The 12,650-nt window shown below is 43.8% G+C and overlaps 1 protein-coding gene across 1 annotated transcript; it reads right to left on the minus strand.

Annotated features, from left to right (window-relative positions):
* Nucleotides 1-719: 719 nt before the first annotated feature.
* On the minus strand, nt 720-12,490 carry LOC308125630 (uncharacterized protein). The gene is made up of 10 exons (XM_080489524.1): nt 12,426-12,490; nt 5,207-11,834; nt 5,021-5,120; nt 4,737-4,818; nt 4,539-4,647; nt 3,694-3,825; nt 2,653-2,742; nt 2,421-2,564; nt 2,134-2,318; nt 720-2,052 (listed from the first exon to the last, which is right to left on the minus strand). Exons 2-10 carry the CDS (start codon nt 11,831-11,833, stop codon nt 1,884-1,886), a joined length of 7,638 nt encoding a protein of 2,545 aa, XP_080345650.1. The 5' UTR covers nt 11,834; nt 12,426-12,490; the 3' UTR covers nt 720-1,883.
* Between the last annotated feature and the right edge of the window lie 160 nt (nt 12,491-12,650).

The following is a 12,650-nucleotide window of genomic DNA, read 5'->3' on the forward strand; positions in this document are numbered from 1 at the left end:
CACATCAGTTTTTAATACCAATTGTGTAACAATGGGATTGAAACCAGTTCTTTCTTTCTGATTCAGCTTAAAAACTGTGACTATGGCCTTCAATGCAGATATTCTCTTAATACGGATAGTTTTATCACAATCACAGATTTTATCTATCCAGAGAGCCGAGTTAATGTTTAAATCAGGTGTTGATCAGCTCTTTTGGAACAAAAAACATTACTGTATGACCCGATTAATGAGTGACTCATCAGTATCAATCACACAGCACGACCTTTGATTTACTGAGATGACCAATGTGCCAATAAAGAGTCAGAAGGCCAAGGTGGACGTTATGTTCGAGACACCTCGGGAGGCTCGGCGCCGTTGTTTTCTCTTGCTGATTAGCATCAGATGTCTGAGGAGGAGCGGCGACCTCTGTTTTCTCTCCCTCTGTTTGAGGAAGTATTCGTGTTGTTCTAAGGTTGTTTTGTTTCTCAGAAGTTGCCATCGAGCTGGCCCGTGTTGTGACAGGAGCGTTGAGGAATGCGCTAAAGAGGGGTGTGTTTACATCTCCGACTACAAAGTCAGAATTATTCCCACAAACTATTTCAAATATATGATCCGCTCTCTGGTTGAATGGTTTGCACTCACACCTCATAGCCCACTAGATGGCAGAGGCCATCAGTGTAAGAAAAAACTAAACAAGAACGTTGAAGTCATTCAACTGCAGCAAAAAAACAACTAACAAAAACTGTTTAAAAGTGTTTATTTAAATAAATATTTACATAACAGCTTCGTATAAATCAAATTTATTTGTCTTACACAACACATATCTCTAAAAGGAACTGCCTTGACAAGGAGGAGAAAGAAAAACAAATAAAGGATGGATTACAATGATACTGTTGTGTTGTAGCCGGAGGCAAAAGGTTCATTCAGACCCCTCAAATTGATCACTGAGCAATTATTTCATAATAAAAGCTGAACCTTCACTCATTAACATAAGGGCTAATACGTTGCTCGTCTTTCATTAAAAATCTTGTTATAGTTATGCGTAAATCTACATGATAATTTCATATACATTTTAAGTGTTACTAAGGAGTAATAAGGCTGATAAACTACACTAACCGAATAAAAGGCCACATGCTGCTTTGAGGAACATATGGCTAAAAAGTAAAAATAAATCAATATCAAACATTATTCATTCAGGCACAAACAAAGCAAAAGACAGCCTTGGTGAGCTTTAAAAAGACGCCACTCCTACGGTATAGGCTATAATGCCCTGCTAAACGGAGTACAGTATATGGCTCGGCCTGGAAAACCAGCACTTCAGACAAAGTGAACATACAGTTTATGCCTGAGCTACAGTTTTAACTCCTCTTGTAGATGGACAATTAGAAATGTTACATATATCAACATAAATCTGAGACCAGTGGGACTGAAATGGAAAAAGTCAACTGTAATCGTGCAGTGGCTTTCAGCAGTAACAAAAACGAACCGTTACTGTAACAATAAAAAGAAAAACTGATGAAAACAAACTCTAAATCAACCTTTTCTCCTTTGCAGTGATTTGATGTTTTGTTCCTCAGGGATTTAACATAAAAACAGTAATACACGCAGTGTTTACTATTGCTGTCAGGTCATGCTTGTAAACTCTATACTTTAACAAAACCAATCGTTTAATCAAAATGTCTCAAGAAAATATTGTTCTTTTCAAAATACTATGCAGAAAGGGATTAAAGGGTGACTTAATAACATTTTAACAACACTGTGTTGTTTTTCATCCTGAGATTTAACCCAATGTGTGATCTGTCCAAAGAGTAATTTACAGTTTGTGTTGTTTGTACACAGGTGAGAGAGAATACAGTGGCTGACACTGCGTGGCGTGGGCGGGTCCCCCAGGGCTAACAACACCATCATACCGCGCCGGTTTTGGGCTGAGACGGGCGAGTTCCACTGACAAAGTTATACACCAAAAACTGAGAAGTGCCAAAATATCTAGTGGCGAAGAGTTTCCCGTCGGGGGTGGGGTCTGAGAACGCAATCTCGTCTTTGCTCAGGTATGAACCGAATATGAAGTTATTCCTGTGCAGGAAAAAAGAGAAGAAACATCGAGTTACGGCGGAGTTGCTTTCAGGTGATGTGTCGCGGATCAGCTGCACTGACCTGAGGCACTCGAGCATGCGCGAGGCGATGCCCTGGCGCCGCATCATGTTGACCACCCAGATGCGGCTGATGCCGCAGATGGCGGGCTCCGCCGTCGTGGAGCAGCACCAGGCCCTCTGCCGTTCAAACATCACCTTCTCTCCCTCTGAGCCCTCTGGCATGGGCTCCTCAATCACCCTGTAGCCCTGTGCAGCAAATACACGTGTCAGCATGTTTAAAGTAACAAAGTCACATCGCAGTGTGGAGAGAGATAAACATGCTGGCCGACGCTGGCGGCAGTCCTGCACCTCCTGTATATGCTCCGCTATGAGACATCCAGCCACTTTCTTGTCATTGGAGATGAAGAGGAAGGTTTTGGTCTGAGAGGGACACTTGGTCTCCACCTGCTGGAAGCCCAGGTCATTGTCCACCATCTCCCGGATCTCCTCCACCTACAAAACGTTTGTCGTCCACAGTTTAGAAGCTGAAGTGATCTAACTGAAGGAAATAAGTAAGTGGTGAAGTGTTCCGTCTACACACCTTCTTCAAAGCATATTTGGGATCATCTGGCAGGACCAGGATGATTTTGCCATCAGGGTACTCTCCCAGGATCCTCTCTTTTTTCCAGCCCTGAAAAGAGGATAAAGTACATTTAAATAAACTATTTTATTATCTAATTCACCATGTTTTGTTTTATTCTAGTGCTGAGCAAAGATTAAAAGTTCAAATTGTGATTAGTCACCTGATTCTTGTTATGGGCAAAATTCAACAATGAATTCAAATGTAATAATTGTGCATTTCTATTCTACAGATACTCCAGTATCAACATAAGTTTACCAACCAAACATTGAACAAATTAGGTATTTTAACAGTTCAAAATCAAAAAATAAAACCAAAGTGATGTGTCAGTACCAGGGCATTAATGTTTCACATAGTTCTTTGTAGCAGGAACGTGCCCAGAACTATGACTAGAACATTGCATTAATCATAGTTTAAGATATTTTATTTCCCCTTGAAGTTCTGTTTTTAATTCTGGCTTAGATCTGGAAATTTAAAAGTACAATTTAATCATAAAATATCAAAGATCGGATGGTTTTTCTATTTTCAATAAAAATATAAAAAAATTCAGATGATGAATCCAGCTTCATCCGTGTAGCAAATGTCTCTTTTTGCCCGTATAAAAACATTATTCCCACTGAGTGAGGACAATGTTTCCAACAATCAGGATGTGATCACGCTTGAAATGAATAATTTCAACACAGAATTGTGTCGACCGACTTTGACGACAGTGAGAAAGTCTGAATCAATCAGTCAAACCTGAGTGAATACCTGCAGCCTGACACAAACCCATGTTTCCCCTTACAGAACGCCACGCTACCGTTTCACTCACCATACTGCTGCCTGCCTGGAACTGGAAGAGGGCCCACACTGACAATTTCAGGTGCTTTTAGTCATACATTTGTCTAACAGTGTGACGTTCATGCTCTGGGGTTTCTGAATCAGCTCTATCAAACACCAATGACGCACTCTGCTGTTCATCTCAGTGCATATAGGGAGAGGGGCGAGACAGATTTCTCTCACCACATATCTGACGGCGCTGATGAACTGGTTGTGAAAGAGTAGATGCTGAGATTCGTCCTCGGGATTGGCGGCGGAGAAGAGCATCCCACACACGCTGCAGGCCACCGCTCCAAAGTGCTTCTGTCCTGCATCCTATGAGACAACAGGAGACGCAACATTACACCTCAACTAGAAATATACAGCTCAGATTTTCTATTGTCGAGACCAACGGCGGAAACAACATGGCAGCTGAGTCACTATGTAAACAAACGGATTCTAGACCAGGTCTAAAGTTCACGACTGTCTTGATATCTGCAAAAAACATTGGTACATCGTTTAAATACGACTTTCTGATGCTTCTATCTGGAGTTCAAAACAACAGTTAAGTGGATGTGCCTTCAGTGGGCCAGACACCAACAATCCTCTCCTGGTAGTGTATGGACACACTAAGGCCTGATGTTCAAACCAACCACAGGTTTTCTTTGTCCCGTTTGTATTCGATGCGGTTCACCAATGTGTGTGTTGCTTTGCACGGGTCATTTTTGTTTATGGTGTTGTTCCGATTTGATTTAAGAACTAACCACCTGAAAATTAACATCAAGTGCGATTTTGACCAGTTGCCATGTTTTTGTTCCACGCTTATTCTTTCTGGTCGTCATTTTGCCAAACAATTTTCAAGTGTGAGTATGTGACGTTCAGCTCAGAAAAACCTGAATTAAAAGACGAGAGAAAATGAAATAAAATGAGGCCACACTTCATAATAAAAACTGAATTTTCTCTGGGAACTTATCATTTTCTCGTATCACTTTATACTCTTTGGATTTCTCAATGACTTTACAATATGGGACTTTCACCATTCCACTCACAATAATAGTTTGGGTGTCATCTTTATCAGCCTCCTTCAGTTTCTTGATTTCTTTTTGCAGACAAGCGTCAGAGAGTGGCGTCTGGCCCTCCTGCTGCTTTGTTGCTCTGCTGTGATGCAAAAACACACATCAGATTACCAAAGACTTCCAAATGCTGAAAGCAGGAAACATGTCAAAGACTTAAGCAAAGCTTCTTACTCCTGACTGTGCTTTTCTGATGTTTGCTCTGCTCTCTTGACTGTTTCAGTCTTATTCTCTGTGGAGGAATCAGCAGGGCCGACTGTTAAGAAAAGGGAAAATCATTACACATCACGACACTTTGCATGGTACTTCCCAAATTATAAATACCAATTTTCTATTTTAGTTTTTTTGCAGAATGTCAAATGAATTGCTGTATCAGTATCTTGTTATATAAATGACTTTAGGCAGGATGAATAAGAAAATATGATTAATGCAAAATGTTCTGAAATATAAATACATACCCGCAGGCTTTTCTTCACTCTGCTGTGTGTCAGTCGCTACCGAGTTCACGTCAGAGGGGGGTGAAGAGGTGGCAGTTGATGGAAGTGCACCGGCTGCATTCTGTGTTTCAAAGAGAGATGATGAACTTCTGGATATTCCTGCAACGCTCCGTGAGATCAACACGCAATCATTACTTCCTGACTCACCTTGCAGTTGCCCTCTTCCTGCACGGGGGAACTTGAGGGTTCCTGGGACACCGAAGCAACCTTGGAATCAGGAGTAGCGAGCTTGGTCTCAGATGTGGCGGAAGCAGCAGGCGTAGCGGCTGTAGAGGCCGTCTGCTTCAGCGGTGCCACACTTGAAGCAACTGTCTGCGACTGTGGCGAGACACAAGCAGCAGGCTTGGACTGGCCTGGAGCTGAAGGTGATTTAGACTGAGCCGCACTCGAGACAATAGGCTTAATCTGAGTGTTAGCTGATGAAGCGGGTTTTGATGGAGCTGTGGTCGTTGTGGTCTTCGACTGAAGGGGGGCTGCAGCGGGAGGTTTTGCTTGTGCAGGCTTCATCAGAGTTTGAGCTGAAGCGACAGGTTTTGTCTGACCTGAGAGTGTGGTTGGAGCTCTGACTGCTGCCTGGTTTGCGAGTTGCAATGGAGCGGTGGATTTTGATGGAGGTGTAGGTTTGGACTGAGCCACAGTGCTTGACTGAAGGTTAGGTCGAGTCTGCTGTGTGAGCCTCGCATGCACAATCTTTGCTGGACCTGTAGGCAATGGGTCATCATCCAGTTCAAAGTCATCAGGAGAGTACTTGGGCCTGGGTCTGTATGGCTTGTACTCGATTACAGACTTTGCCTTTTGTGCATTAAGTCCGTTGGGCATGGGTGGAGGAACTGCCGGGAGAGTCCTCTTGGCTGCTGCTCGGGTCGCTTTTGGTGTAGGTCCTGGAGTAGCTGCTGCTTTAGCAGTCTGAGCTTTACTTTGCCTTGTACTTCTACGGTTTTCAGCAATAGTAGGCTCCGGTTTAGGTTCTTCAGACTTGGTAGTTTTTCCTTTAGGGGATTTAGTTTTAGAGGCTTCTGTATTAACGGGTTCTGTTTTAGCGGGTTCAGTCTTGGGCACTTCAGGTTTAGCCGATGCGGCCTTAACATCCTCCACTTTGGGAGCCTCAGCTTTAGGGGGGGCAGGCTTGCTATTTGTAGAAGAAATCAGTGGTTCCTTTGATGGAATTGCGGCAGGTACGGTCGCAGCGGTGACCGAAAACAGGTTTGTGTCAGAAAACGGTGCTTGCCAGTCAATGTCTGAGAACATCTGATTTGCTTGGTCAGACTTCAGCTTCTTCACTCGGGCCCAAGACATTTTCTCTCGCTGAAGCTCCACCTGCCTCAATCTCTGATACCGAGTCAGTTTCTTCTTTTCATGCGCTTTCAGTGGCACGGTAATCTGAGAGACAAAGAAGCGTCTCTTTTGCGGCTCTGCCGGTGACTTGACTTCGGCTGCATTACCCGCCGTCGACGGCTGGACTGAGGGCGCCTCCTCAACAGGGGGAACTGGTGTGGGGCCCCCTTCTGGTCGAGCACCAGTTGCAACATTTACAGTGTCTGCATCTTGTGTATTAGTGGGCTGCTGGTCCTTTTTGCTGGCTTCACTCCTACTGGCGGTGGCTGCAGCGGTGGCTGCAGCGGCGGCTGCAGTGGCGGCTGCTGCTGCGGCTGCAGCTTGTTTTTCTTCCTCTATCCTCTTCAGCAGCATGCTGTCTGTGGCGATGTCCTCTGCGATTTCCTGACAAAGGGCTAAGAGATTCAGCTGCTGTCTGTTTGCCGTTCTTTTAGCCGCGGCTGCTTTTTGCTCAGCCAGAGCTGCAAGTCGAGCTTTGGTCCTCGCCTGCGTGTTCATTTCCTGTTTCTTGGGTTTTTCTACCTCTTGGGCCTTTTCAACATCTTCAGTCTTTTGAGCTGTGCTGTTTTGCTTCAAGACGGTGACATTTTTACTTTTTTTGTCTAATTTTTCTTCAGAGTTTTCAGCAGAGCATGGGCTCAGTGTCTCCTTTGGTTTGTCTATTATCATAATGTCACTGTCTTTCTCATCCACCTCCTCAGCCACTACAACCTCATGGCCAATTTCAATATCCTGCAGAATCTGCACGTCTTGAAGGTTCAAATTATCTTCAGCATTCTCGATTAGTACATTACAGTCTACATTTAGCTCGACATTATCAGTCTCCATCATGTCAGAGGACGGGGGCTGGTCATCATTTTCAGTAGTGGACAAAGGATCTATTCTTGTCTCCTGGTCTAATAGTTCCCATGATTTTATCGATGTTGCTTCTTTGACCTCATCAGTCGGCTGTACTCCTGTGGCGATTTGTTGGGAACCATTTAATACAGTCTGATTTACTGCTGCACCCACCAATGCCATGTCCGGACTGACCGCCTCCGACAGCCCAGATTCTGTAGCAGCCTGAGTGACAATATCAAAGTGGAGTTCACTCCCTGGGACCGGTTCTAAGATGACGTACCCCTCGGATACACCATCAGTCATCTTCTCTGCAGCAGCAGCTGGAGCTGTTGTGACTGCAATGTCTGCAAGCTCCTGAACTTCAGCATTCTCCTGCATCTGTTCTGAAATCACTGCAGCACCGATACTCACCGGAAAGCCGTTTTCACTTTTTCCCGCAGCATCCTCTGACCAGCCATCTGGTGCACCGATTCCATCACTTTGAATGGCCATTGTTTCTTTCACATCCACAGTTACATTACTTTGCTCCAACGGTGCAGGATCTGCAGTCGTTTCCACACTGACAGTTGGTACTTCCATTGTAACAAGTGCTTGGTTGTGTGAGACACAAACTTCGTCCAGCGGTTGGTCAGTTGTTTGTTTGTCTTCAGTTACAAAAAGGGCTGATGTAACCTCCTCCATTTGTTGTGTTTGAATGTCCAGTACAGAAATGGCATGATGCATCTCTGGAGCTGTAGAAATCTCACTATCACCATGATTACTCTCTGGACTACTGATGGGCTCATAGACGATCTTGTTTTCATGAAGCTCGACCCCTGGTTGATTAGCCGTCTTAATCTGCTCTTCTGGTTCCTGAATTACAATATCAGTGTGATCCGCTTGGCCACAAACGAAAACAATACTTTCAGCTCCTTCACCTTGTCCTTCAGCATCACTGAAAGATTTGTCAGCTTTGACCTCATTAATCATCTGCCTCCCCATTTCTTCCTCCAATGCAGAATCTGCCTTTTCTATTGATCCACTTGTCACTTCAAAATCCCATTGGACATCCACAGCACTGGCCTCCATCTGTCTGTGATTTTCTAAAGTTTTCAAATCACAAATGGGAAGTTTTTGATTTTCATCTGATAAGGCTGTAGAGTGCTCACTGATTTCTCCAATAAGTAAGTGATTATGCTTTTGGGCTGCTGGATGAGACGTCTCCCCTGGCACTGCAGTGGTTTCCATATCAGTTTGAACCTCTGGAGCATCAACACTTTGAGCTGTTCCTTCTTTGTCACATTGCTTTTGCTCACAATCTGGCTGTACATCACTGACAATGACGACTTCACTTACGACCTGGTTGACTTGGGAATGTATTTCCTCCTCTGATCTTTCATCAGGAATCTCTTCAGGTGTTAATGTTGTGTGCGGGTCCACTTCTGGTTGATGATCAGAAGTACTGATGGTTTCACTGCTTTCTTTGTTCTCGGTGTCGATAAAAACTTCTTGTGCATCAGTGTTGGTACTGGAGTCACTGACCTCCTGCCCCGTTTGAATTTGCATTTCCACTGCATCATAACAGTCCTCTGTTGTTTCGGTGGACTGAATTTCCATTTCTGATGAACTATCAGTAGCACTGAGATATTCTTCAATTTTCTTTTCATTGCATTTGGCCATCTGAATACTCACAGCTTCTTGGACATCGTTAGACATCTCACTTTCAGGTTTAAGGGCACTCTTGCTCTCCAGGTTTTGTGTTTCTCCTACAGATGCTGTGCGAGAAACCTCTGATGTTTCTTCTCCCTCTATAGCTTCTTTATTTGGACTTTTCTGGCTTCGTATTTCCAGTGAAGGGGCTCCTTTCAAACCCTCCAAGGTTGATTTAACTTGCATTTCCATTTTTAGGTGATTCTCCTGTACACGTTCCAAGTTCACCTTGTCTTCGTTACTCACAGTTTGATCATTTTCAATGTGAACCTCCCCACATATATCATCTGCGGTTTGTGTAGCGACTTTCAGGCTTTCCCGAGTTTGTGTTTCCATTGCAGGAATGACAAGAAGGCAATCCACTGTTGTAGCTTGTCCATGCGCTTCTGTCTGGCTTTTCTGTATTTCAATACTTGCTGATGACGGCATTTCTGTTTCAGTTTGACACTCTGGTACAATCTCATCATGCAAGGTCACATTTTCATGATTTCTGAAATTTCCTACCCCATCTTGCCTTTGAAATTGACTTGATAGATCAGTGGTAGGTTCACTGACCACATTTGTCATCTCGCCATGCACTTCAACTCCCAATGCATTGATACAGACCTCCTCTGATGTGGCTGCAGTCTGTATTTCCACTTCTGTTTGAGTCACAACACATTTAGCATCCTCACTGCTGCTGCAACTTGGAGATGGCAGATTTTGGGGAAGTTTGTCTTGTACGACTGTGATGCATTCATTATCTTCTGCTTTCTTCAGGCACTGCATATCCTCTTCAGCTGCAGGTGAAACTGTGAGCACTGCTAAAGTGTGCATTTCTTTGTTGCTTTGACTCTCAGAACTACTGGCACAGTCAGTTTTTATGCATTCTGAATTATTCACTGGAACATGAACTTTAGCAAACATAGGTGTGGTAGGTTCACTGACCTCCTGGTGTTCCAGCCTTTGCTCTACCAAAGAAGGTTCGGGATGAGATAGTTCTGATGATTCTTCACTCAGTGTTTCTACTTTGTTTAAGCTATCACCAGTACATTCAAAGTTCACAGCATCTCTGTTTTCTATCTTTTTATGGTTTTCACCTTCATCATCCACACAATTATGTACAGATATGTTTGCAGTAGGTTCATGAACAGCCAGCATTTTCTGACTTTTTGGGTCTATTGACATTTCCTCTGAGGCTACTGAAGACTGCAGATCTATTTTGATTTGGCTATTTACTGTACTGGCACAACTATGTTTCATATTTGTCCCATTTTCCGTGTTTGTAAAGTCTCTCTTGCCCTCAAAAGACAGGTTTACAGTGTTGTCATACAGTTTGTCGGTCTCAAAATGTTGCTTATCCACTTTTGGTGCCATGTGCTCCACTTCCTCTATGATGCCATCAGGAAACAACCCATCTCTCTGGTTTTGCTCACAATTGGGTGTCGATGTTTCAGTACCACTGTCAGTCGTCCGAAGACGTTCTTCAACCAAAACTTCTTCACAAACATCAGTCTGAGTGGAGAGGACATCAGCTTCTTTTTGGTCAGATTCTTCTAACTTTTCTTTCGTTGTGTCCTCATCGTTACAGGAGCTGGTGACAGAATCTGTTGCCTGGTACTGTGGTTCTAGGGGTTTTGATTGGTCCTTGAATGTCACTTGAATTTTGACACTGAGGTCTGTTTGAGTCTCTGGATTGCCAACAGCTTGTGTCGTCAGATTTCCATCCTCTCTACAACTACTTTGTGGACTACTACTCTGTTCTGATGAATGGAGCGTCTCTTTTGACTCAGCTGTTTTGAGTGAAACATCACTGCAGGCTGCAGAAGCTCCTGCTGCTTCAGAAGATCCCTCCTTTTGATGCTCACCTTTCTCTGTTTGACAAATTATATTCCGCTCATTTCCTTTAGAAACAAAGTCAATAGTTTCAGTGGTTCTTGTTTCACTGCTCAGGTATGCATGACTTCCTGCTGTACATACCAAGTCCGTCATCTTCTCCACTTGTTCCTCACTTCCATGGCTTGGAATCCCATCTGCAGTGACGGAGTGTGGTGTTTCCACTGACAATGCTTGCATTTTATTTTCCATCTCCTCAGGCTGTGATTTTTCATCTTGTCCATTTTCCTCAGCTGCTGATTTCATGAAGGTTCCTACAGGTGATGTTTCTTCAGACAATGCTTGTGTTTTATTATCGACTTGCGTTTGTCCTTCCTTGTTCATATAGCCCATATGTTTATTTTCTTCATCTGCAGACTCTGATATCCCTTTTATAGAAACGTCTTTTGATCCTTCTTGTACTGCACTATCAGAAACGTCTTGTGTCGATTCTGCAGAACCTTGGTTCACATTTACATTAGCTTCACCGGTGCTTTTAACAGATGGTGAATCTGAAAACATGCCATAATCGTGATCTATCTGTACAGGGTAAACAACAGCCGGTGTTAAACCCTGGCTTGTATCCTGCGAATCAGAGGACAAATCTTCTCTTCTGTGTTTGGCTTTGTTTGAATATTTTTTCATGCAACGGGCTTTATCTTCATCATCCCTTTCCCTAAAAAAGTCAACTTTACTACCGTCGCTACTGAGCTCATCATCAGAGTCTGTGGAGGCTGTTCGCTTCAGGGAAGCTGTGGCGTTGGCTCCCTCTGAAGGAGCTTCTCTGCAGGAGGCACTTGTGGCTTTCAGGAGCTTGGCTTTTTTGACAGGTAGGTCAGAAATGGTTTTGCTGGGATCCTGTTCGGGGGAGTTTGCTGGTTTAATTACACCTTCCATCAATATTTTTTTCTTAGTCCGTGGGGCTGAATTTTCAGTGATGGTTCCTGTTGTGAGGGACTGATTGTTGTTAGCTGGTGGAGCATCCTCATCCTCTTCCAGCTTCCTCATCTTGGTCTGGGAATCCTGAGGAGTTGATGGTCTCTTTGGGGCAGGCATACTGTGGAAACAGATCATAGAAAGCTATATGAAGCCAAAACAAACCACAGTAGCAAAACCGAGGGAGGTGCACATTTATCCTCACATTCTGCATCTTGTCTAAAGGATCTACTAGGAGAAATAACCCCTGAATCCCAACTAAAGCCCCACAAAAACATCACACGTATGCATCCAGGAGTAAAGCATAAAATCACAATAAACATGCATCACTTGCTACCTGTTTTCCTACAAGCAACAAAGCTCGCTAACGTTTAACATAAACAGTGATAAGTGTCGCTGTCGGGGGTAAACACGACGTTCCGCCGAGCAGCACATAAGATTCCACTTCAGTGTGATTTCTTTACCGAACTGTGTCCTCGGCGGGAGTTGGGCGGACAAGTCAGAATCGGTCAGTTCTGGAGTCAGTTGTGGAGCTACGAGCGGCTAACAGTGATGGGAGCTAAACGTTAGCAGCAGCCAACTCGCCTCAAATGAGCGAACCGGGAGTCAAAACAGCGGCTAAACACGCCGAGCCGAGGCTTCGCGAAACGGCCCGCGCCGCGTTAATGTCCACGAAAACATGAAGACGCGACAGGTCGCCAGACAAACTCACTTTGAGGTTTTCTTTTTCCAACAACAGCTGTTTTTTTTTTCTTCCTGTGAATAAAAATTAACTGTACTTCCGGAGGGGAACAGCGGATGTGACGTATGTGCCTCGAGGATAAAATGAATGTTTTAGTAATATTTTTTTAAACAATATAGATAAAAAAGTCTGATTTTAGCTTTAGTTGTTTTTATTTTTGTTCAAATTAATGCGATGAATATAAATTATATAAGA

This window comes from Lipophrys pholis, assembly GCF_963383615.2.
Source record: "Lipophrys pholis genome assembly, chromosome: 20".
NCBI lineage: Eukaryota > Metazoa > Chordata > Actinopteri > Blenniiformes > Blenniidae > Lipophrys > Lipophrys pholis.

Excerpts from the sequence above, each read along its gene's own strand:
- LOC308125630 (XM_080489524.1), bottom strand. The coding sequence starts at position 11,833 with ATGCCTGCCCCAAAGAGACCATCAACTCCTCAGGATTCCCAGACCAAG. Across the intron at positions 4,819-5,020 it reads GAGTGAAGAAAAGCCTGCGG|TCGGCCCTGCTGATTCCTCC; the intron begins GTATGTATTTAT and ends TTTTCTTAACAG. Across the intron at positions 2,565-2,652 it reads CCAAATATGCTTTGAAGAAG|GTGGAGGAGATCCGGGAGAT; the intron begins GTGTGTAGACGG and ends AACGTTTTGTAG.